Below are 23,695 nucleotides of genomic sequence, written 5' to 3' on the forward strand. Positions count from 1 at the left end.
TCCTCTCTAGGAAGGCAACTCAGTTCCCTTTAACCCTTGCAAAGCTGAGTACACCCCCATTCCTTGCAGGAAAGGACTGGGGAGGGAGGGAGGCGCCTTGGCTCTGGAGGACCTGGTCCCCCCCCCATGCTTCCTGTCCTCTCTAGCAATGCAGCTCAGTTCCCTTTAACCCTTGCAAAGCCGCGTGCATCTAGCTCAGCCCTCTCTCGCTTGGCAGAATCTCCGCTTTTTATTATTTTATTTAGGGGGCAACTGCCCCCCCTGGCTATGGCAATGCCCAGATATCCTTTTGGGGGCAAGGTTCTTGGCTGGACTCTGAGCATCTCCCTCCCTTGGGCAGAAACCAGAGGAACAGCTGGCAGGGAAAAGGGCTTTCCAGGAGGCAAGGAACCTCCTCCTCGAATTCAGGAGTAGAGGGATAAAAGGGTTCCTAGGGTCATCTAGTCCAACCCCCAGCAAGGAAGGAATCTCAGCTCAAGCATCCATGGCAGATGGCCGTCCGATCTCTGCTTAGAAACCTCCAAGGAAGGAGAGTCCCCCACCTCCCAAGGGAGACCTTTCCCCTGCCAAACTGCTCTTAGATGCCCCTCAAGGCAGCGGGTCCTGAGTTCTAGCACTGCTGAAATAATCACACTGGCTCATAGCTGTCAACTTTCAGATTTGAAAATAAGAGATCAGCAGCAGCCTCACCTGTCCCGGGGACAGTCTACCGTATATCTAACAATCCAGGATATCAGCAGGAAACGGTGCTGGAATAAGGGAATTTCCCGCAAAAAAGGAAGGGTTGACAGCTATGCACTGGCTACCAAGGAGGAACCATGCAAAGTTCAAAATCAATAATTCCTATTCTCATCATAAATGAGTAACACTTTCTTATGCATGCTTTTTATGCTAATATATAAAAGTATGCCATTTGCCTTTTCAGAAATGCTTAATTGCTAATTCAGTGGACTGAAAATGGATGTTTGTTGTTATTATGTTTATGGAAGCTTTTAATATTTGATGGACTATTGTATTTTAATGTTTTGTTGGAAGCCACCCAGAGTGGCTGGTGAAACCCAGCCAGATGTGTGGGGTATAAATATATTATTATTATTATTATTATCATCATCATCATCATTATTTAAATTGATCATGTGAGTGTTCTCCTTTTGAAAGAGGCAGGTGCCCTTGGGAGCCACGTTCTGATTCAGAACTGCCAGGCAGCTCAGCTCAGGGGCTCCGAACCCTGAAGTGCTCCAAGCAGGAGACGGCCAAAGCCGGCGGGGCTGGAGAGAAGCGGAGGCGGACGAGGGCAGCAAGCTGATGCCAGGAGGCGCTGCGTCCAGCCTCCACCTCCTGCAGGACCTCAGAGGATACGCCCTCTGTGACAATGGGGAAGAGTGGAAACTAGCGCCAACAGCATTTCTCCCAGGTCAAAGTAAGTATCTTGCCTTCCTGTATTCATTTCTTTGGTTGCTTCCATCCTCCCATTAGCACATCCCCGAGTGACTCTGAACGCAGATAATGCGGTGTGTGTTCCTGGGTGCCAGGATGAGGCCAGCGGCTTTTCCTGCCCCCTTTCCTGCTGCTGCCCTTCCACCTCTGCCCAGGAGGCTGCAGGGCTCCAGGTGGTCCTCTGGGACAAGGGATTGGGTCCAAGGTGGGTGCAGCCATCCAAGGTGGGTTTTTGTACTGTCATCTGACCCAGATTTTTCTTTCCTCTGCAGAATGTAATAGCTCGGCCAGAGTTGGCCTACCTGTGGCCCGATGGAAGAGAAGGTAAGCCCCACACCTTGGAGACAGGAAACTCCCTTGTCCCTTCTTTGCCCCAAGACTCACCTCCCAGGTTTTCTTGCTGGGAGTCCTGCAGGACCTGCTCCCTGCCTGGCAGGCCTTTCCCACCTGGCCTGGGAGGGCAGCGCCCAGACTGACTCCAGCTACAAGAAGCGGAGGGGGCTGAACAGACTCTGGGGTTGGGGTCTTGTTGAGGGGTGCTTGCTAGCAGGGGTGCTTCCCGCTTCCTTTGCCCTCCATGGTCTCCCTGCCTGAGCTGACAGAGCTGGTCTCACAGGCGGAGTTCAGGACTCCCCGACTGCTGGTGCTGGCCGACTTCAAAATCTGTGCCGAAGCAGCTGGCTCTAGGGTGCTCAGGACCAATGGGGAGGGATGATGGGAACTGTAGTCCAGGAGCTGCTGGGGACCCAAGTTGGGGAAACCCTGCTTTAAAGCAACGTTTGTGTGCAAAGATGGGACTTTTGCATTTTCTTGTATTCCCCCCCCCCCAATGACCTTTGTGCATTTATTTATTTTTTATTTTTAAGAGGGCAAATTGAAAGAGAAATTGTATGGCAAGTTGCGGAAGACTAAAAGGTTGCGCTTAAAAAAACACCAAACAATCCTGGGGAGAGGGTGGCCTCCTCAAATATTTTATGGGGGGGGGGGCAAAGACCCCTAGTTGGTGCCTATTCCCTACTCCTACATGTCTCAGGGTGGTTACAACATAAAAACACAACATAAAAGCACAAAACACCACATTTTAAAAGGGCATTAGATGTCAATCAGCCAAAGGCCTGGTTAAGAAGGTGCCAATTTGCCTGGCTCCTAAAGCTGTATAATGTAGGGTTATCAGACGTCCCCGGTTCCCAGGGGCAGTTCCCAGTTTTACCAATCTGTCCATGGAAGAAGATGCCAGCGGCAAGAGGCTCCTCTGCCTGCTCTTCTTGCTACTGCTACTTCCGCTTCTTTATTGCTGTTTTGGCAGGAACCTTGCCCTGAGGGCTGAGGGGAGACGCGGAGGGTGCCGGCATATGGTTTATGACAGGGGTCCCCAAACTTTTTCAGCCGGGGGCCGGCCCACCGCCCTCAGACCCTGTGCTGGGCCGGACTATTTTTTTGGGGGGGGGGAGCCAAAATCCTATGCACATTGCAGATCGGCAGGTAGCGTGGGTGGCGGGTGGCCAGCGGCAGCGGTGGCGAGGGCCCAATCCAGCCCTATGGCAGGTAGCGCGGGCGGCGGGAGGGCCCGATCCCGCAGCAGCGGAGACAGCGGGGAGAGCCCGATCCAGGCTCGCAGCAGCAGCAGGGAGGCACGATCCTGTGAGCGGCGGAGACAGCGGGGAGAGCTGGATCGCGCACACAGCGGCGGCGATTGTGGGCCCGATCCACGGTGGGGAGAGTGCGATCGTGCGCGCAGCAGCAGCCGATTGCGGGGCCGGATCATGGTGGGGAGAGAGCGATCGCACACGCGCGGCGGCAACTGATCGCGGGCCCGGTTTGCGGCGGGGAGAGCGTGATCCAGCCCTATGGCAGGTAGCGCGGGCGGCGGGAGGGCCCGATCCCGCAGCAGCGGAGGCAGTGGGGAGAGCCCGATCCGGCCTCACAGCAGCAGCGGGGGGGCACGATCCCGAGAGTGGCGGAGACGGCGGGGAGAGCTGGATCGCACGCACAGCAGCAGCAGCGATCGCAGGCCCGATCCGCACCAGGGAGAGTGTGATCGCATGCGCGGCAGCCGATCGCGGGCTCGGTTCATGGCGGGGAGAGTGCGATTGTGCACGCAGCGGCAGCCGATCCGCAGCGGGAAGAGCCCGATCTGCGGCGGCGAGAAGCCGATCACACGTGTGGCGGCAGCATCCGATCGCGGGCCCAATCTGTGGTGGGGAGAGCCAGATCGTACGCACAGCGGCGACGGCCGATCGCGGGCCCGATCCCCGAGGCTGGCAGAAGGCCGGCCTTGCAGCGGCGGAGGTGGTGGGGAGAGCCAGATTGCGCACACAGCAGTGGTGGCGAGCGCGGGGCAGCGTAAGTCGTTTGTAAGTCGAGGTACCACTGTACCTGTGTTTTGCAGCAGGGGCTGCTGGCGGGGGAGGGTGGAGCAGCGGCAAAGAGGTTTCTCGGGCTGGCTCTGCTCTGGCAAGAAGAGGCTGCTGAAAATGGCGATCAGCCAGCTTAGCACAGCCCCCTTCCTCCTGTACACGAGCAGCTGCTGCCCGCCCATTGGCTGGGGCCTGAAGCACTTCGACTTTTTGATTGGCTGCTACTGGCCTGCCACGGTGAAGGAGAGGGGGGGAAATGGCAATGCAGGGGGGGAAAATGGCTCTCGGCTTAAAAAAAAATTAAAGTGCAGAATGGCCATGCTGATCCCCAGACCTTTCGCGGGCCAGATTGGCAGGCCAATTGGGCCGCATCCGGCCCGCGGGCCATAGTTTGGGGACCCCTGGTTTATGATGTTCCTCCTCAAGGGGTGCAGATGCAAGGAAAGGATTGCTGATGGCAGTCATAAAGGCTGGGCGCTTTTATTGCCCAACCAAAGGAGACACCACCCTCCCGCCTCCTCACTTGTAAATAAAAATAATAATACTCCGCCACATGGCTCCACCCCCTCCCCACACATTCTCCCTATTGCAGGCATCCCCAAACTTCGGCCCTCCAGATGTTTTGGACTACAATTCCCATCTTCCCCAACCACTGGTCATGTTATCTAGGGATCATGGGAGTTGTAGGCCAAAACATCTGGAGGGCCGCAGTTTGGGGATGCCTGTCCTATTGTATATTTCTCTGCCTGAAGAGTTACAAAGAAAATAGGGGAGGTTCGTATTAAAATAGCTTTGGTTATCTATCCGTTTGTATTCCTCGTGTGCCTTTTTCTGGGACGACCTGACACTCTGTCCTCTCTCTACCCCCCCCCCTTTGTTCCTTCCTTCTGATGCTGGCTGACTTTTCCTTTCCTTTCCTTTTTCTTTTAAACCAGGCATCCCCAAACTTCGGCCCTCCAGATGTTTTGGACTACAATTCCCATCATCCCTGACCACTGGTCCTGTTAACTAGGGATCATGGGAGTTGTAGGCCAAAATATCTGGAGGGCCGCAGTTTGGGGATGCCTGTTTTAAACTCAGGTAGCCTCTGCACAATCTATTATACCATTTAAAGTGATGCATCTCCTGACTCAATTACCATTTGAACAAAGCCATGGTTGGCTTTTCTTACCAGGGACTCAAGGAAGGCGAAGGGGTAGATTTAAGAGACCAAATTCCCAAGGGCATAAAACCTGTTCAGTCAGTTTAAAATCCACTTTCCCAGTTTGATGTCCTACCTAAGACATTTCTGATACATAGGCTTTCCTGTTTCTTGATGCTTAGGAAGAGTCACAGTTCATAAGATTTTTAATATTCTCTGTCATTTCAGCCTTACCATTAGCAGACCAAATTTTCTACCCTTTATTTACAAGAAAAAAAAGGTCAAGGCAGATTCCACCTAATTATGAATTTGTATGTGCTTTAAACTTTGGCTGGACTTTAGCATATTTGAAGTCTGATTTGAATAACAGACAAAATGATGAAAACCCCCAGATAATCACTCAAATGCTTGATATCACCAGCTCTACTTCATAACATCACTGCTTTCACCTCCCACTTCTTAACACTCTCTATTCCAAACTCTGAAAACCAATCCTTCCATCTTTATCCACCAAAGGACAAAGCTTGGCTGAATTTCAGCCCATCACCCCACCCCACCATAACTTAAAATTCACAACAAAGGGCTCAGGACAGAACCCTGCAGAACCACTCTAGTCACTTTTCCCCAGGATGAGGAGGAACCATGAAGGAATCCTCTTTGGGTTCAGTCAGTCAAATCCACCTAACAGTTACCTCATTCAGCCCACATTTTACCGGCTTCCTCGCAATAATATCACAGAGGTCTTTGTCAAAAGCTTTACTAAAACCGAGATGTACTATTTCCACAGCAGTCCCCAGATCAACCAAGTTTGTAACTCTATCCAAAAAAAGGAGAGGAGAGATTTATCTGCCTTTACTTGTTTTTGAGAAAGCCACGCTTTCAACCTGTATGTTTATGTTGTGATATCTTCAGATGAAGGGCACATAAATTTTAAAAATGATAATAAGGATATTGACATGTGGAAAGGAAGGCGATTTACGTATTTATTTAGTTTGTAAACCACTCGACCCAGTGGTGCTGACTGAATAAGATATTCGGGGGGAGGGGCTAGGTAAGGCTTGCCTTCCGCAATCAATCACATGATGGGTGACACCTGGCTTGAGAGCAGTACATGTGAAAAGGATCTAGGAGTCTGGGTAGACCACAAACTTGACATCAGTCAACAGTGTGATGAAGAAGCTAAAAAAAGCCAATGCAATTGTGGCTGCATCAATAGGAGTATAGCATCTAGATCAGGCATCCCCAAACTGCGGCCCTCCAGATGTTTTGGCCTACAACTCCCATGATCCCTAGCTAACAGGACCAATGGTTGGGGAAGATGGGAATTGTAGTCGAAAACATCTGGAGGACCGAAGTTTGGGGATGCCTGATCTAGATCAAGGGAAGTAATAGTACCACTCTGGTGAGAACTCACCTGGAATACTAGGTCCAGTTCTGGGCACCACAGTTCAAGAAGGATACTGACAAGCTGGAACGTGTCCAGAGGAGGGCAACCAAAATGGTCCAAGGCCTGGAAACAATGCTTTGTGAGGAACGGCTTAGGGAGCTGGGTATGTTTAGCCTGGAGAAGAGAAGGTTAAGGGGTGATATGATAGCTATGTTCAAATATATAAAAGGATGTCATAGAGAAGAGGGTGAAAGGTTGTTTTCTCCTGCTCCAGAGAAGCGGACATGGAGCAATGGATTCAAGCTACAAGAAAGAAGATTCCACCTAAGGGTAAATCCATGGTAACTCACGTTACATTTGACTTATGATTGCGGCAATTAAGTAATATCTAAACATAGTAATTGAGAAGCAATCTTGAATAAAATAATTGTGTATATAATACATACCTGGTTATTATAGAATCTTATTACCTTTTTTATATTAATTTCAAAATATGAAAAATAAAAATTATTTTTGTGTGGTAACTCACGTTACATGAATTGGACAGCTTAATTTTATGCACCCACTGTTTTTTCTTTTTCCTCCTCCATGATGAATTTAGAAAAAAACTTTTTAGGTAAGAGTATTACAGAAACCTTGCCTTTCATAGCATAGTGGTCTGGCATTTCTAATTTCAACGGTTATTAATTGAATAACTTTTCTCATGGTAACTCACGTTACATAACATGGTAACTCATGTTACTTTTCAAATCATAATTTTGGGCATTGGAATTCTATGAAGGTAAATAATTATTTTCTTGTCATTTAGGAAATTTTGACAAATATTTATTTAAACATGAATATTAGAGACAGTTTAGAATTAACTTGAATTAACCATAGTAGGTGGGGAAATTATGCCAATGACTTCACAGGTCTGCTTAGTTACTCATCACTATTTGTAGAAAGTATGGAGCAAATAGGTTTGTGTAATGATTTGGCCTGGTGTCATCTCCACTACTTTCACTTTGGAGACTTTAGTTGCTGTGGTGACAAACTGAGTGGCATTGGAAACTATTTGCTTTCTTGCTCTCACTGCATTCCAAACTTGACGCTTAATGGTCCCTCCTATGCCATCAACTGGGCCTTTGCCATGCGATGTAGCAAAGTAGTTCCACCTTATTTTCTTGTGGTGCTTTTTTCAAGAGCAGCAATTGCAGCACAACATATTTGTTCTTAAATTGTGAGCTCGGTCCATCAGACCATACATTAATTATGTCAACTTCTTTGGGAATCTGCTGCAAAATGAAATCTATGTAACACACCACTGTCTCCTTTGAATGATCTAGGTTGTCAGAAGCAAGAACCATTGAGCAAGTAAACAAGCTTACTTGGTTTTGTTTCCAGTGGGCACTTTGAATTTCATCCTGTGCCACACAGCTGTAATTTTCCGAAAAGTCAACCTGTATAAGTGCAGTCTTCTGATCAAAGTCTTTTCGTCCTACTGCTTCTCTCTGTTTTTGGTAGGCTTTGGCTTGTTCCCTTTTTATATAACAGTACTGCATAAAGGTTTAACCCTTCAGTAGGTCGGTTGAAAAAGAAAAATATACCAAAACAATTCAAAACCGTCACAGTGAGCACTGTAACGTGAGTTACCATAATTGCGGTAACTCATGTTACACATTTTGATAGTGTTTGTAGGGCACAAAGTGTAACATAAAATTAAAATGTTTACATGATTACATTGCATCTACTGCCTAGAAGGAAAATGCAGAAAAGTTTAATTCTGAAGCTCCAATTCAGAAAGATATTCTAAAAATAACTTGTTTTGGTAACTCACTTTACAGCTTAATCATCAATAATTAACATCAATCAATACCAATTAAGAATGTAATTGGAGCAATATAGACCATTTGCAATTGAAAGATGACATTTTAAGCTTTCAATAGACATATTACAATCATTGTTTTCATGGTTTGAATAGATTTTATCTTACCTTTAATGTATGTTTAAATTCAGAAACAAAATCATTTGCAACATGTGCTACATTCAGGTGGCAGCCATTTTGGAATGAAGCATTCTGGGAATAATTTGTTTTGTTGCCAAAACACTTTGATATGTGTACACAAACATAACATGTAAAAAAATTATTAAACTTTTTACAAAAAAATTTTTTTTCCACATTTTCATGGACTGACCCCTAAACATTAGGAAGAACTTCCTGACAGTCAGAGCTGTTAGACTGTAGAATTTGCAGCCAAGGAGTGTGGTGGAGTCTCCTTCTTTGGAGGTCTTTAAGTGGAGGCTGGACAGCCATCTGTCAGGAATGCTTTGATGGTGTTTCCTGCTTGGCAGGGGGTTGGACTGGATGGCCCTTGTGGTCTCTTCCAACTCTATGATTCTATGTATCCCTTTCTAGCTAGTCCCCCGTCCAGATAAAAGTAGCTTTCCTCTCCTCAGAGCTCAGTCTTGTTTGTGTTACTAGAGAACTGTCTCCAGCATATTTCAAGAGATTTCAAGAGAGCTGAAATCACGAACTCCACGTCACAACAACTCTTTGAATGGCAATGCCTGTAATGGCAGCAACTTTTTAAAAATGTAGTATTTTAGAGCCCATAGTTCAATTTCCCAGCAGCTCCCCTTGCCCCTGAGAAAACTTCTAGCATTTCATCTCCTCTACCTGTGGCATTGTTCAGCAGTGGGAAAAGTTACCTCTTCACACCAGATATCCATTTGGTATGGCCCTTTCCGGGTTTTCCCCCTGCCCATTGTGTTTGTCTTTCATTTGTTCTCCTGTGTGTGTTGCCAGTAGAAGCCACAATTCTGTGGGTACTCTAGGTGGTGCAGAAAGCACCTAGAAGGTCCAAAGAGGTTGAAGTGCCGATCAAACTTCACTTTTTGTGATCTATAAATTCCAATTAGCAGTACTGGTTCAGATTCTGTGGCAATGCTTTTGGCCAGCAGAGGGTGTTAGAGGGCCTGCGTACTTTCCCTTTAAAACAAACTTGGGTCTCCAGCTGTTGTTAGACTACAACTCCCATCATCCTTAGCTAGCAGAACCAATGGGGCGGGATGATGGGAACTGTAGTCGGAGAGCTGCTGGGGACCCAAATTTGGGAAATCCTGCTTTAAAGCAACTTTAGCGTTTGGAACACAAAGATGGGACCTGTCCATGTTTGTATTTTCTTGTATTTTGTTTTTTCATGACTTTTTTTACGAGGGCAAATTCAAAGAAAAATTTTATGGCAAGTTGTGGAATAATAAAAGGTTGCATTTAAAAAAACAAACAAACTGGGGAGTGGCCTCCTCAAATATTTTATTGGGGGCGGGGCAAAGACCCCTAGGCCTTTAAGAGTTGGCGCCTATTCCCCTACATCTACAAGTTTCAGGATGGTTAAAACATAAAAACGCAACATAAAAACAAAAAACCACCACATTTTAAAAGGGCATTAGATGTCAATCAGCCAAACGCCTGGTTAAAAAGGTGTTTATTTGCCTGGCTCCTAAAGGTGTATAATGGTTTTTCTGAGCTTTGTATGGATTTTCTTATGAGAAGTGAGTTTGGAGCTCTGACTGAAGCTCTTTCCACATTCCACACACTGATAGGGTTTCTCCCCTGTATGAATTCTTTGATGGGAAGTGAGATTTTGGCTGTGACTAAAGCTCTTTCCACATTCAAAGCACTGATAGGGTTTCTCCCCTGTATGAATTATTTGATGGGAAGTGAGGGAGTCGCTCCGACTGAAGCTCTTCCCACATTCCACACACTGATAGGGTTTATCTCCTGTATGAATTCTTTGATGGGAAGTGAGTTTGGAGCTCTGACCAAAGGTCTTTCCACATTCCAAGCACTGATAGGGTTTCTCCCCTGTATGAATTATTTGATGGGAAGTGAGAGAGTATCTCTGACTGAAGCTCTTTCCACATTTCAAGCACTTAGGGTTTCTCCCCTGTATGAATTCTTTGATGGGAAGTGAGAGAGGAGCTCCAACTGAAGCTTTTTCCGCATTCCAAGCACTGATAGGGTTTCTCCCCTGTATGAATTATTTGATGGGAAGTGAGAGAGTCGCTCCGACTGAAGGTCTTTCCACATTCCACACACTGATAGGGTTTATCTCCTGTATGAATTCTTTTATGGGAAATCAGTTTGGAGCTCTGACTGAAGCTCTTCCCACATTCCAAGCACTGATAGGGTTTCTCCCCTGTATGAACTCTTTGATGGGAAATGAGTTTGGAGCTCTGACTGAAGCTCTTTCCACATTCCACACACTGATATGGTTTATCCCCTCTATGAATTCTTTGATGGGAAGCGCGTTTGGAACTCTCAGTGAAGCTCTTTCCACATTCCACACACTGATAGGGTTTCTCCCCTGTATGAATTCTTTGATGGGAAGTGAGATTTTGGCTGTGACTAAAGCTCTTTCCACATTCAAAGCACTGATAGGGTTTCTCCCCTGTATGAATTATTTGATGGGAAGTGAGGGAGTCGCTCCGACTGAAGCTCTTCCCACATTCCACACACTGATAGGGTTTATCTCCTGTATGAATTCTTTGATGGGAAGTGAGTTTGGAGCTCTGACCAAAGGTCTTTCCACATTCCAAGCACTGATAGGGTTTCTCCCCTGTATGAATTATTTGATGGGAAGTGAGAGAGTATCTCTGACTGAAGCTCTTTCCACATTTCAAGCACTTAGGGTTTCTCCCCTGTATGAATTCTTTGATGGGAAGTGAGAGAGGAGCTCCAACTGAAGCTTTTTCCGCATTCCAAGCACTGATAGGGTTTCTCCCCTGTATGAATTATTTGATGGGAAGTGAGAGAGTCGCTCCGACTGAAGGTCTTTCCACATTCCACACACTGATAGGGTTTATCTCCTGTATGAATTCTTTTATGGGAAATCAGTTTGGAGCTCTGACTGAAGCTCTTCCCACATTCCAAGCACTGATAGGGTTTCTCCCCTGTATGAACTCTTTGATGGGAAATGAGTTTGGAGCTCTGACTGAAGCTCTTTCCACATTCCACACACTGATATGGTTTATCCCCTCTATGAATTCTTTGATGGGAGGTGAGAGAGGAGCTCTGACTGAAGCTCTTTCCACATTCAATGCACTGATAAAGTTTCTTTCCAATGAGATTTTGTTGATAGGTGGAACGGGAGCTCTGACTGAAGCTTTCTAAACACTCCAAATTTTTACATGGCTTCTCCTCTCTGGGGATTTTGTCGTGGTCACCTTTGTTTTTGATTTCTGATTCATCACAATCTGCAATGGAAACAAAAAGGGATTTGGGCCTCAGGAACGAATGGAGAAGAACTGAAGAGAGTTGGGTGTGTGTTCATTACCTGTGTTTTTTTGCCATTAACCAACATATTTATTATTAGATTCTGATGAATCTAATAATAACTACCAGACTTTTGGGAGACATCTGAAGGCAGCCCTGTTTAGGGAAGTTTTTAATGTTTAATGGATTATTTTACTTTAATGTTTTGCTGGAAGACACCCAGAGTGGCTTGGAAAACCCAGCCAGATTGGCAGGATAAAAATATATTATTATTATTATTATTATTATTATTATTATTATTATTATTATTATTATTATTGAGTTGTTGAATGTTGCTTTGTTTGATATACAGTAGTGGTCAAAATTGTGGAAGCATTTTTTGGGGAAAGTGCATTTCAGAGGTTTGATGGCTCATAACACCACTTCTTTTGCAGTAATATAACAAAATTATATATCCATGGAAAGAGAATTTAATAAATAATGCAATTCAACAAAGTTTGTTTAGTTACCCATATTCTATCAAATGTTACAACCAAATAACCAGAAAAAGGAAGCACAACTTGCTTTGGTTGACTTTTGTCAGTGTGTTATGTGATGAAGGGAACACTGTTTTATCTTGATTTCAGCAAGGCCTTTGACAAGGTGCCCCATGATATTCTTGTAAAGAAGCTGGTAAAATGCGGGCTACACAATGCTCCCATTCAGTGGATTTGTAACTGGCTGGCTGACCGAACCCAAAAGGTGCTCATCAATGGCTCCTTCTCATCCTGGAGAGTAGTGACTAGTGGGGTGCCACAGGGTTCTGTCTTGGGCCCAGTCTTATTCAACATCTTTATCAATGACTTGGATGATGGGCTTGAGGGCATCCTGAGCAAGTTTGCAGACAACACCAAATTGGGAGGGGTGGCTAATACCCCGGAGGACAGAATCACACTTCAAAATGACCTTAATAGATTAGACAACTGGGCCAAAGCAAACAAGATGAATTTTAACAAGGAGAAATGTAAAGTACTACACTTGGGCAAAAAAAATTAAAGGCACAAATACAGGATCGGAGACACCTGGCTTGAGAGCAGTACATGTGAAAAGGATCTAGGAGTCCTGGTAGACCACAAACTTGACATGAGTCAACAGTGTGATGCAGCAGCTAAAAAAGCCAATGCAATTCTGGGCTGCATCAATAGGAGTATAGCATCTAGATCAAGGGAGGTGGAATGCACTGGTGGCAAAAGTGGTAGAGTCGACTGCAAACCTCTCAGGGTCCTTTGGCCTCCTGGCAGCAAAACTGCCTTAACTGCTGCCTTAACTCCGGGTGAGAACACTCTGAGCGGAGGGTGTCGTCCTCACCCAAGATCTTCTGCACTGGTTTTTCCCAGAATCCCCCACTGCTCCCAATCTGGTTGGCATGGCCTCTTCCTGCTTCAGGGCCAGCTGAGTCTCGCTCACCCATCTGTGCTCTCAGGAAGCCTCTAAGAGAAGGAACCCTTTGCTCTTCTGCCAAGTTCTGTTGCTGAGAAGCTCTAGCAAATCCTACAAAGCAAATACATTGGTTCTGTTACAGAATTTGTAGGACAGGGGAAAATAATGGTTCCCTGAGTCAAGCATGGATGAGTTTTGCTGGGAACCAAGGCTGGACCACATCCCAGACCATGAGCTCTCTTTTTGAAAAGAAAGAGGAGGAGGAAGAGGAGAAGAAATAAGTCTCTAGCCTTCTAACAATGCAAAATGTGGAGGCAACTGAAGGGATTTCTGTGAGATTAATCAACCTGGTTTCTGCTGCCTTCCAGTCAATGCATGAAGTCAGAACCGACTGACAAAGGAGTCATTTGTATCTTGTGAAAAATGGATGCTTGGCTTTAGTGGGGGTCCTCACCCGGGGGTCCTCAGGATTTGCTCCCCACCCCCACCCTCACTCCCCTGCTTCTGTCTCCTTTTCTTACATTTGGACTCTCTGCCGCTCTCAAGACAGAGTCCTGGGGTGGGGTCCCTTTTTCTTTGCTCTGAGGGCCAGGTATGTATCTGACCAACTCCCTAAGGGCCAAGTGGGTGGGGGCCAAGACATATCCCTTGAAATTCAGGAGGGAAATTTATTATTATTATTATTATTATTATTATTATTATTATTATTCTGTTAGATAGATTAACACACACACAGCCATTGATGCCAATGTCCCTGGAGGCTCGGTGAGTAGCAGTGCCCATTTCTGGCTCGGCTGGTTTTCCAGCAAGAATCCCTTTGGGACAGAGAGGATGTGGTCCTGGGATGCCATGCTCTGGGTGCGAGGGGATTGCTGCAGTGGCCTCTGTCTGGAGCTGCCCTGGGAGACGACTGGGAAACTGGTCTGCAATGCAGCAGCCAGACTATGGGCTGGGATCCCTCTCTTTATTCCTGGCCTCTCTTTTCAACCTTTCCTTCCTTCCTTCCTGTGATTTTTTTTTGGGGGGGGGGGGTTCCTAGTCCCCCTCCTTGTCCAGCTTTGGAAAACCATTTGCACATGTTTCCCCTGTTGTGTAATGACGCTGAGCGACATCACACAGAGGTAAAGTCCCAGGGACTCCTTTGTTTGAAGAAGGGAGATTTCGGGGGAGTTAGTTTGGGATCCTCTGATCTCCAGGAAGGAGAGCCTTGCAGACCTCGCCCCTCCCTGGCAGGACCCTCTCCTCCCTGACCTGGGGTCCCCCCCAGGCACCCTCCCCTGCTGCAGCCCTTGGACACCCCCCCCCCACCGTCTCCCCACTGCACCCTCTTGGGGGGGAGGGAAGGAGAGGAGACTCACCCGATCATCCCAGGAGGGAGGGGACAGCGATGCAGCCCTTGCAGGAGAGACATCAAAGCAGGAAAGGAGGACTGGGGAGGGAGGGAGGGAGGGAGGGGCCTTGGCTCTGGAGGACCTGGACCCCCCCTTGCTTCCTGTCCTCTCTAGGAAGGCAGCTCGCTTCTCTTTAACCCTTGCAAAGCCGAGTCCACCTAGCTCAGCCCTCTCTCGCTTGGCTGAAGCTCAGATTTTTATTGATTTTATGCCCAGATATCCTTTGGGGGGGGGGGGGTGAGGCTCTTGGTTGGACTCTGAGCATCTCCTGTTTGCCGGAAACCAGAGAAACATCTTGCAGGGAAAAGGGCTTTGCAGGAGGCAAGGAACCTCCTCCTCGAATTCAGGAGTGGAGAGAGAGGAGGGGATATTGGGGTCATCTAGTCCAACCCCCAGCAATGCAGGAATCTCAGCTCAAGCATCCATGGCATATGGCCGTCCAATCTCTGCTTAGAAACCTCCAAGGAAGGAGAGTCCACCACCTCCCAAGGGAGACCTTTCCCCTGCCAATCTGCTCTTAGATGCCCCTCAAGGCAGCCAGTCCTGAGTTCTAGCCCTGCTGAAATAATCACACTGGCTGCCGAGGAGGAAGCAAGCAAAGTTCAAAAGAAATAACTCCTATTCTCATCATAAATGAGTGATACTTTCCTATGCATGCCTTTTATTCTAATATACAAAAGTATATCAATTCCCCTTCCAGAAATGCTTAATTGCTAATTCAATGGACTGAAAATGGATGGTTTCTGTTGTTATGTTTAGGGAAGCTTCTAATAATCATTAGCCTGGGGAGCCACATTCTGGTTGAAGAAGGCCAGGATTAGCCCCCAAGGCCTGCGGTGTCCCTCCCCTGTAGTAGGACTTGGAATCCAAGAGAAAACTCTTGGAATAGCCTTGCCAGGTGCTCAGAGACGGACTCTCCTCTTTCCATGTCCTTCTCTTTGCACATGTGCTGAGGTTTCACATCCCTCCCCCAGGGGTGAGTATTGGAGAGAACCAGAGCAGGGACTCAGACCTGCCCTCCTTGCCCCCCACTCTGCCCTCTCGGATTGGGAGAAGCCCTCCCTTCCCGAGGGACTGACAGCCTGACTTTTGCCTTTCAGCTGCTGGAGGAAGATCAGCTGTTCCTGCTGGAGGTGATTCAGAACTGCCAGGCTGCTCAGCTCAGGGGCTCCAAGCAGGAGACGGCCCAAGCCATTCTGGTGAGTGATGGGTGGTGTGGGGGACCCCCATGGGGAAGTGGGGGAGGGAGGGGCTTTGGGGAAGGGGTTGTGCATCTGAGGGAGAGGAGGACCCTGCTGGCTCAAGGCATGGGGAGCCATTCCCATAGAAAGCCAAGCTTGGAGAGAACCAGAACAGGGATGGGACCCCTCAGACCTGCTCCCCACTGGCTGGGCTCTTTGCCCCCCACTCTGCAGTTGTTGGTGGTTGACGTAGTTTTAGTGGATTATTATATTCTCAATTTCTTATTTTGGTTCTGATTGCATCTATTACTTTTATTTGATTTATTTATTTATATTTTATTTTAACAAGTTTATTTTATTTATTTTGCACAGAGCCCTCCTTCCCCCTCACAGCTGTTGCTTTTGTTTTGGTTGATTTTCTTGATTTCAGCCCGCTGAGATTCTTGACACGGGAGAGCTTTCGTGGTTTATTATATATTTGTTTTTATTTTTATTTGTTTTTAATATTTTTGTTATTTATTTTAATATTTTTATTTTATTCTTCTTTAGTTTAATATTTTTTATTTTACCTTTTTATTTTGTGCACATTTGTGCCTATTTTGTATATATTTTGTACTGTATATATTTCTTTTATACATAGAGTACTTAGGGTTAGGTGTAGGGGCTGAGGTTAGGGTGGGGGTCAGAGTTAGGCTTGGATGGGCATTTTAGATACCGGTAGTTAGTGTTGAAGTTGGTTGTAGTGTTGTAAAGTTCATTAGTGGGTCGTAAATCCTTAGACCCACGCAGCCAACCTTCAATGGCTGCCCAGCTCGCTCTGCAAAGCTTCTTCTTGTTCAGACCCAGCTGCGCTGGAACGATGGCAGTCTGTGTCTTCAATAAAACAGACTCAACTCCGCTGCTTCTAATCTAATTCAACTTTATTACAGAAGCATAAAAGAAAAAGAAAAACCAATAGAAGTTAACTGCATGTTTGCAGCTCTTATCTTTAGCACTCTCTCCTACACAAATCTCTCCAGCAGCAAGTCATACTCAGACACAAAACCAAAACTACAAAGGAAATGCATGTATCACTTGTGGGCAGACACCCAGGGAATCAGAACGCCTGTTTTAACTCTGTGATCACCAGAATCTCAACAGTTAGCTAATGTTATAAAAGATTCCATGACCAGAGAGGGGATTCAGAGATGAATTTATGAACCCTGCTTGGTATGCCTATTGCCTTTAAACATTTTCTTTCGAACTGAATGCTCCTTCCACATGTTGGTAACTGGAGTTCAAACTGGAGTTCAAACTTTGTATCAATTTCCTTTTATTTGTTTTATGCTTTTGTATTTGTTGCTAAGCTTTGAATCACTATGCATCAAAACTGTAAAATTGACTTTGTACCACCCGCAACTGTCAAAATACTTCCCAGCACCACCTACTGAGTCTACAAATGGACACACACACAAAGATAACTTCAGATAGTTTTATTTCAATAAAGGAAAATGCAGGACAAGGCATCACAACCGCACTGATGAATCCTGTCTCCTTATCAGACAGCCCCTAGAACTTCCCAAGACTGACTCTGAGGCTTCCTCGACTCTGAGGCTCTTTCCTCCCGCAGGACCTCCGAGGATACGCCCTCTGTGACAATTGAGAAGAGCGGAAACTAGCGCCAACAGCATTTCTCCCAGCTTAAAGTAAGTATATTGCCTTCCTGTATTCATTTCTTTGGTTGCTTCCATCCTCCGAATAGCACATCCACGAGTGACTTTGAACGCAGATGATGCGGTGTGTGTTCCTGGGTGCCAGGATGAGGCCAGAGGCTTTTCCTGCCCCCTTTCCCTGATGCTGCCCTTCCACCTCTGCCCAGGAGGCTGCAGGGCTCAGGGTGGTCCTCTGGGACAAGGGATTGGGTCCAAGGTGGGTGCAGCCATCCAAGGTGACTTTCGTGGTGTCATCTGACCCAGATTTTTCTTTCCTCTGCAGAATGTAATAGCTTGGCCAGAGTTGGCCTACCTGAGGCCCGATCAAGGAGAAGGTAAGCCCCACACCTTGGAGACAGGGAACTCCCTTGTCCCTTCTTTGCCCAAGACTCACCTCCCAGGTTTTCTTGCTGGGAGTCCTGCAGGACCTGCTCCCTGCCTGGCAGGCCTTTCCCACCTGGCCAACTTCAAAATCCGTGCCAAGGCAGCTAGCTCTGGGGTGCTCAGGACCAATGGGGATGGATAATGGGAATTGTAGTCCGGGAGCTGCCGAGGACCCAAATTTGGGAAACCCTGCTTTAAATAAACTTTTGCTTTTGGCCCGCATAGATGGGACCTGCCCACATTTGTATTTTCTTGTCCTCGTGACCTTTGTGCATTTACTTATTTATTTAATTATTTAATTCTTTAAGAGGGCAAATTGAAAGCGAAATCGTATGGCAAACAGCGGAAAAATAAAAGGTTGTGTTTGAAAACAACAACAACACAAAAACCTGCGGGTGGCCTCCTCCAATATTTCATGGGGGACTAAAGACCCCCACGCCTTTAAGAGTCAGTGCCGATTCCCCACACCCACAGGACTCAGGATGGTTACATATAAAAACACAACATAAAAACACAAAACACCACATTTTTAAAGGGCATTAGATGTCAATCAGTCAAAGGCCTGGTAAAAAAGGTGCAGATTTGCCTGCCTCCTATAGCTGTATAATGATTTTTCTGACATTTGTATGGATTCGTTTATGGGATGTGAGACTGTTGCTCTGACTGAAGCTCTTTCCACATTCCACGCACTGATAGGGTTTCTCTCCTGTATGAATTCTTTGCTGGGAAGTGAGAGAGGAGCTCTGACTGAAGCTCTTTCCACATTCCACACACTCATAGGGTTTCTCCCCTGTATGAATTCTTTGATGGCAATTGAGAAAGGAGCTCTTCCTGAAGCTCTTTCCACATTCCATGCACTGATAGGGTTTCTCCCCTGTATGGATTCTTTGATGGGAAGCGAGTTTGGAACTCTCAGTGAAGCTCTTTCCACATTCCACACACTGATAAGGTTTCTCACCTGTATGAATTCTTTGATGGGAAGTGAGATAGTAGCTCTGATTGAAGCTCTTTCCACATTCCACACACTGATAGGGTTTCTCCCCTGTATGAATTCTTTGATGGGAAGTGAGATCGCAGCTCCTCCTGAAGCTCTTTCCACATTCCCTGCACTGATAGGGTTTCACCCCTGTATGAATTCTCTGATGGGAAGTGAGATCGGTTCTCCAACTGAAGCTCTTTCCACATTCCACACACTGATAGGGTTTCACCCCTGTATGAATTATTTGATGGGAAGTGAGAGAGGACCTCCTACTAAAGCTCTTTCCACATTCCATGCACTGATAGGGTTTCTCGCCTGTATGAATTCTTTGATGGTCTGTGACATGGTGGCTGTGACTGAAGCTCTTTCCACATTCCACACACTTATAGGGTTTCTCCCCTGCATGGATTCTTCGATGGGAAGTGAGATCGCAGCTCTGCCTGAAGCTCTTTCCACATTCCACACACTGATAGGGTTTCTCCCCTGTATGAATTCTTTGATGGGAAGTGAGAGAGGAGCTCCTACAGAAGCTCTTTCCACATTCCACACACTGATAGGGTTTCTCCCCTGTATGAATTCTTTGATGGGAAGTGCGTTTGGAACTCTCAGTGAAGCTCTTTCCACATTCCACACACTGATAGGGTTTCTCACCTGTATGAATTCTTTGATGGGAAGTGAGATAGTGGCTGTGACGGAAGCTCTTTCCACATTCCACACACTGATAGGGTTTCTCCCCTGTATGAATTCTTTGATGGGAAGTGAGATCGCAGCTCCTCCTGAAGCTCTTTCCACATTCCACACACTGATAGGGTTTCACCCCTGTATGAATTCTCTGATGGGAAGTGAGATCGGTTCTCCAACTGAAGCTCTTTCCACATTCCACACACTGGTAGGGTTTCTCCCCTGAATGGATTCTTTGATGGGAAGTGAGATGGGAGCTCTGATTGAAGCTCTTTCCACATTCCATGCACTGATAGAGTTTCTTTCCAATGAAATTTTGTTGATGGGAAGTGGAATGGGAGCACTGACTGCAGCTTTCTCCACACACCAAATCTTTACATGGCTTCACCACTCTGGGGATTTTTTCATGGTCACCTTTGTTCTCGATTTCCGATTCATCACAATCTGCAATGGAGACAGAAAGGGATTAGAGCCTCAGGAACAATTGGAGAAGAAGTGAAGGGAGTTGGGTGTGTGTTCATTACCTGTGTTATTTTTCATTAAACAACATATTTATTATTAGATTCTGATGAGTTGTTGAATGTTGCTTTGTTTCATATTCAGTAGTCGTCAAAATTGTGGAAGAGTTATCATAAAATTATATATTAATGGAAAGATAATTAGATCAAGAATGAAATTCAACACAGTTTGTTCAATTACCCGTATTCTACCAAATGTTATAGCCAAATAACCAGAAAAAGGAAGCGCAACTTGCTTAGGTTGACTTTTGTCAGTGTGTTATGTGATTGCTATCAAGTTGGTTTGGTTTTTTTTGTTCTTTCATTTAGTGAAGTTGTAAAACATAATAAAATTATAGAAATGGCACAAAGAGTTGACTTGCCACCCAGAAATGATGTAAAATAGTACTATTAAGTGAACAACACCACAGTTATGAAGAAATTAGAAGAGAGATTGGGGAAAACTTAACCAAAGCTGGCATTTCTATATTTTGAAGAGGTCTATGGGGACTCAGTCACTACAAAATCAGACCTCCAGGAAAAGGTGCACAAGGGCAAGTGAGGATCGAAGAATGGAGAGACTGTCCCTACATGACAGAAGAAAATCATCTGGGTGTAGACAAGATGACATGGCGCAATGTAATGTGAAGTTGAGTGCAAGGACTGGTCTAAATGTTAGAATTGAAAGGAAAAAGCCATTGTTATCTCTCAAGCAAAGGTTGAAAGGATTAAATCCATGATAACTGAACAGCGCAACAATGGGACAGTGTTATTTGGAGTGATGAGACCCAAATCTCCTTGCTTGGTAGTGATGGCATGAAGTACGCGAGGAGAAGAATCGGATAAGATTTACATCCTACTTGCATTACGCCGACCGTGAAACACCCAGAGAGTGTGATGATCTGGGGTTGTATGGCAGCAAAAGGTGTGGGCAGAATTTGTGTCATTAATGGGAATGTAAATGCCCCAAAATACATGAAACAACACAGCAATAAAGTGCAATTAACAGAGGCAATAATTCAGTATTGGTTTGACATTATTACAGCTGCAGAACTAAAAACTTGGTTCACTTCACGGGAAGGCGTTGTAAGGCCGTAATTAAAGCTAAAGGTTACCAATGGTTACCAAAGGTTTCACGTTTTTTCTTTATGACTGCTGTTCTAATAAATACTCCCTCCTCCTCTTCCTCCTCCTCCTCACTGCTACCACACCGTGAGATTCAATAAGCCTAGCTCTTCTCTGGGATGGATTTTGTTTGGCCCAGTCATGGCATCCCCTCCATCTCCAATGTCGGTCGTCTCTTTGGTCAACCCAAGACTGACAGGAGCAAAAACAGAAAATCTGAAGTTACACGTCTTTCCTAATAATTCTGAAGCTGACATTTAAGGTGGCCTGGGCAGTTCAGAGCAGCCCAATCGTGGCAGAAAAAGGAACAAATAGAGGAAGATTGTTCAAAGAAAAAGACTGTATTTTACTGTTTATTGGGTGTGTGTGTGTGTTAGGTTCCCAGGTGTTATAGTGTTATGGTGTCCACTGTAGAGTTCTGTGGAAATATATGAGGTTCATCACATAGAGGTATTTTGTTGAATTTCCAGGCAGATATGACGATCCCACAGGGAGCCTTACCAAGAGAGGCCACGATCCCACAATTCTCCTCCATGACGTCCTTATGCAGAGCTCTCTGGTCAGGATCCAGCAATGCCCACTCCTCGTCCGTGAAACGAACAGCGACGTCTTCAAAGCACACTGGACCCTAAAAGAAAAAGGGAAATGTCTGAGACCCTACCTGCCCGCAGACTGTCTTGCCAGAGTGGTGCATGCTTTAGTTATCTCCCGCTTGGACTACTGCAATGCGCTCTATGTGGGGCTACCTTTGAAGGTGACCTGGAAACTACAACTAATCCAGAATGTGGCAGCTAGACTGGTGACTGGGAGCGGCGCCGAGACTACATAACACCGGTCCTAAAAGACCTACATTGGCTCCCAGTACATTCCCGAGCACAATTCAAAGTGTTGGTGTTGACCTTTAAAGCCCTAAATGGCCTTTGTCCAGTATACCTGAAGGAGTGTCTCCACCCCCATCGTTCTGCCCGGACACTGAGGTCCAGCGCCGAGGGCCTTCTGGCGGTTCCCTCACTGCGAGAAGCCAAGTTGCAGTGAAGTAGGCAGAGGGCCTTCTCGGTGGTGGCACCCACCCTGTGGAACGCCCTCCCATCAGATGTCAAAGAGAAAAACAGCTACCAGATTTTTAGAAGACATCTGAAGGCAGCCCTGTTTAGGGAGGCTTTTAATTTTTAATAAATTATGTTATTTCATTTTTCTGTTGGAAGCCGCCCAGAGTGGCTGGGGAAATAAATAATTTACTATTATTATTGTTGTTGTTGTTGTTGTTGTTACTACCGCCCACAGGCAAGCCATAGCTTTCTGACGTCATGCCCTCGGTCTCACCTTTGGCTTTCTGAGTAGTCTCCCGTGCCCTTTCTGTGACCTTTGCCTTCTCTTGGAGAGGCATGGCTCACTTGGTGGAGCAAGTCTCGCAAATATAAGAGGAAACATAAGTGTCAGCTCACGATGTAAAAGTGCTAAAGGTCAGACTGTTCCTAAACGTGTGCATATTGTGCTAATAAAAGGAGCCTCTGCCAAGCTAGCAATCAGCTTGTTTATGCACAGCTCACCTGCAATAACTCCTCACTTGCCTGCTTTACTTCATCTGGTGCCCAACGTGGGGCTAGTTTTACACACTTCGCTCGGCAAGAGCTACGGATCCCGGTGAATATACGAAGGAAGGAACATAAGTATGGGGAGTTCCCTTTCTGCCCAGCAATTGCACAATCGTGAAGATCTCCATTATTTGCTTGTACAAACACGGCATCCTTGATCTTGCAAGGCACTTAATGCTCTCTTGCAAGCAATCGATGCACGTTGTCCCTGGTAATCCAGAATGCGGCAGCTAGACTGGTGACTGGGAGTGGCCGCCGAGACAGGAATGCTTTGATGGTGTTTCCTGCTTGGCAGGGGGTTGGACTGGATGGCCCTTGTGGTCTCTTCCAACTCTACGATTCTATGATTCTAAGACTTGTGTCGAGCTACTAACCACAGCAAAATCTGCAACAACTGTGTTAGCAAACTCCTGAGCATACCTGGTGGGCGTCTCGCCCTTTGTAGCTCCTTCTGAGTTGCGCACCTGACGCACCTCCTCCACTGTATCAGTGGAATTCTCCTTAGTGCACCTGCTGTTTATAACAGCAACAGACTTACTATGTAAGTCTCCAGCAATGGGGTTGCCTAGGAGAGCTGGACCATGAAGAAGGCTGATCACCGAAGAATTTATGCTTTTGAATTACGGTGCTGGAGGAGACTCTCGAGAGTCTTGTGGACTGCAAGAAGATCAAACCTATCCATTCTGAAGGAAATCAGCCCTGAGTGCTCACTGGAAGGACAGATCCTGAAGCTGAGGCTCCAATATTTTGGCCACCTCATGAGAAGAGAAGACTCCCTGGATGTTGGGAAAGATTGAGGGCACAAGGAGAAGGGGATGACAGAGGACGAGATGGTTGGACAGTGTTCTCGAAGCCACCAACATGAGTCTGACCAAACTGCGGGAGGCAGTGGAAGACAGGAGTGCCTGGCGTGCTCTGGTCCACGGGGTCACGACGAGTCGGACACGACAAAACAACAACAACAACAACAAATTTACAAACATAACATCCCAGAGATGAAGGGTTTTCTAGCTCCCTCAGGCCTTAATCTTTCCATTCATTATAGTTCCTTTTTGTAATCTAATCCTATGGCTGCATGTGGAGGAGTGGAGACACGAACCCGGTTCCCCAGATTACGAGTCTACCGCTCTACCGCTCTTAACCACTACACCACACAGGGAGAAGGGGACGACAGAG

General features: G+C 46.3%; 1 protein-coding gene across 1 annotated transcript in view; it reads right to left on the reverse strand.

Annotated features, from left to right (window-relative positions):
* Positions 1 to 8,134: 8,134 nt before the first annotated feature.
* LOC132592085 (zinc finger protein 208-like) overlaps positions 8,135 to 23,695 on the reverse strand; it is a 154,027-nt gene continuing 138,466 nt past the window's right edge. The window contains 5 exon segments of the mRNA XM_060274181.1: positions 8,135 to 10,237; positions 10,239 to 10,991; positions 10,993 to 11,417; positions 14,717 to 14,719; positions 18,263 to 19,659. Of these exon segments, the coding sequence (XP_060130164.1) occupies positions 9,802 to 10,237; positions 10,239 to 10,991; positions 10,993 to 11,417; positions 14,717 to 14,719; positions 18,263 to 19,659 (3,014 nt within the window). The 3' untranslated portion in view covers positions 8,135 to 9,801.

The sequence above is a fragment of the Zootoca vivipara genome, chromosome 4 (assembly GCF_963506605.1).
Source record: "Zootoca vivipara chromosome 4, rZooViv1.1, whole genome shotgun sequence".
Classification (NCBI taxonomy): domain Eukaryota; kingdom Metazoa; phylum Chordata; class Lepidosauria; order Squamata; family Lacertidae; genus Zootoca; species Zootoca vivipara.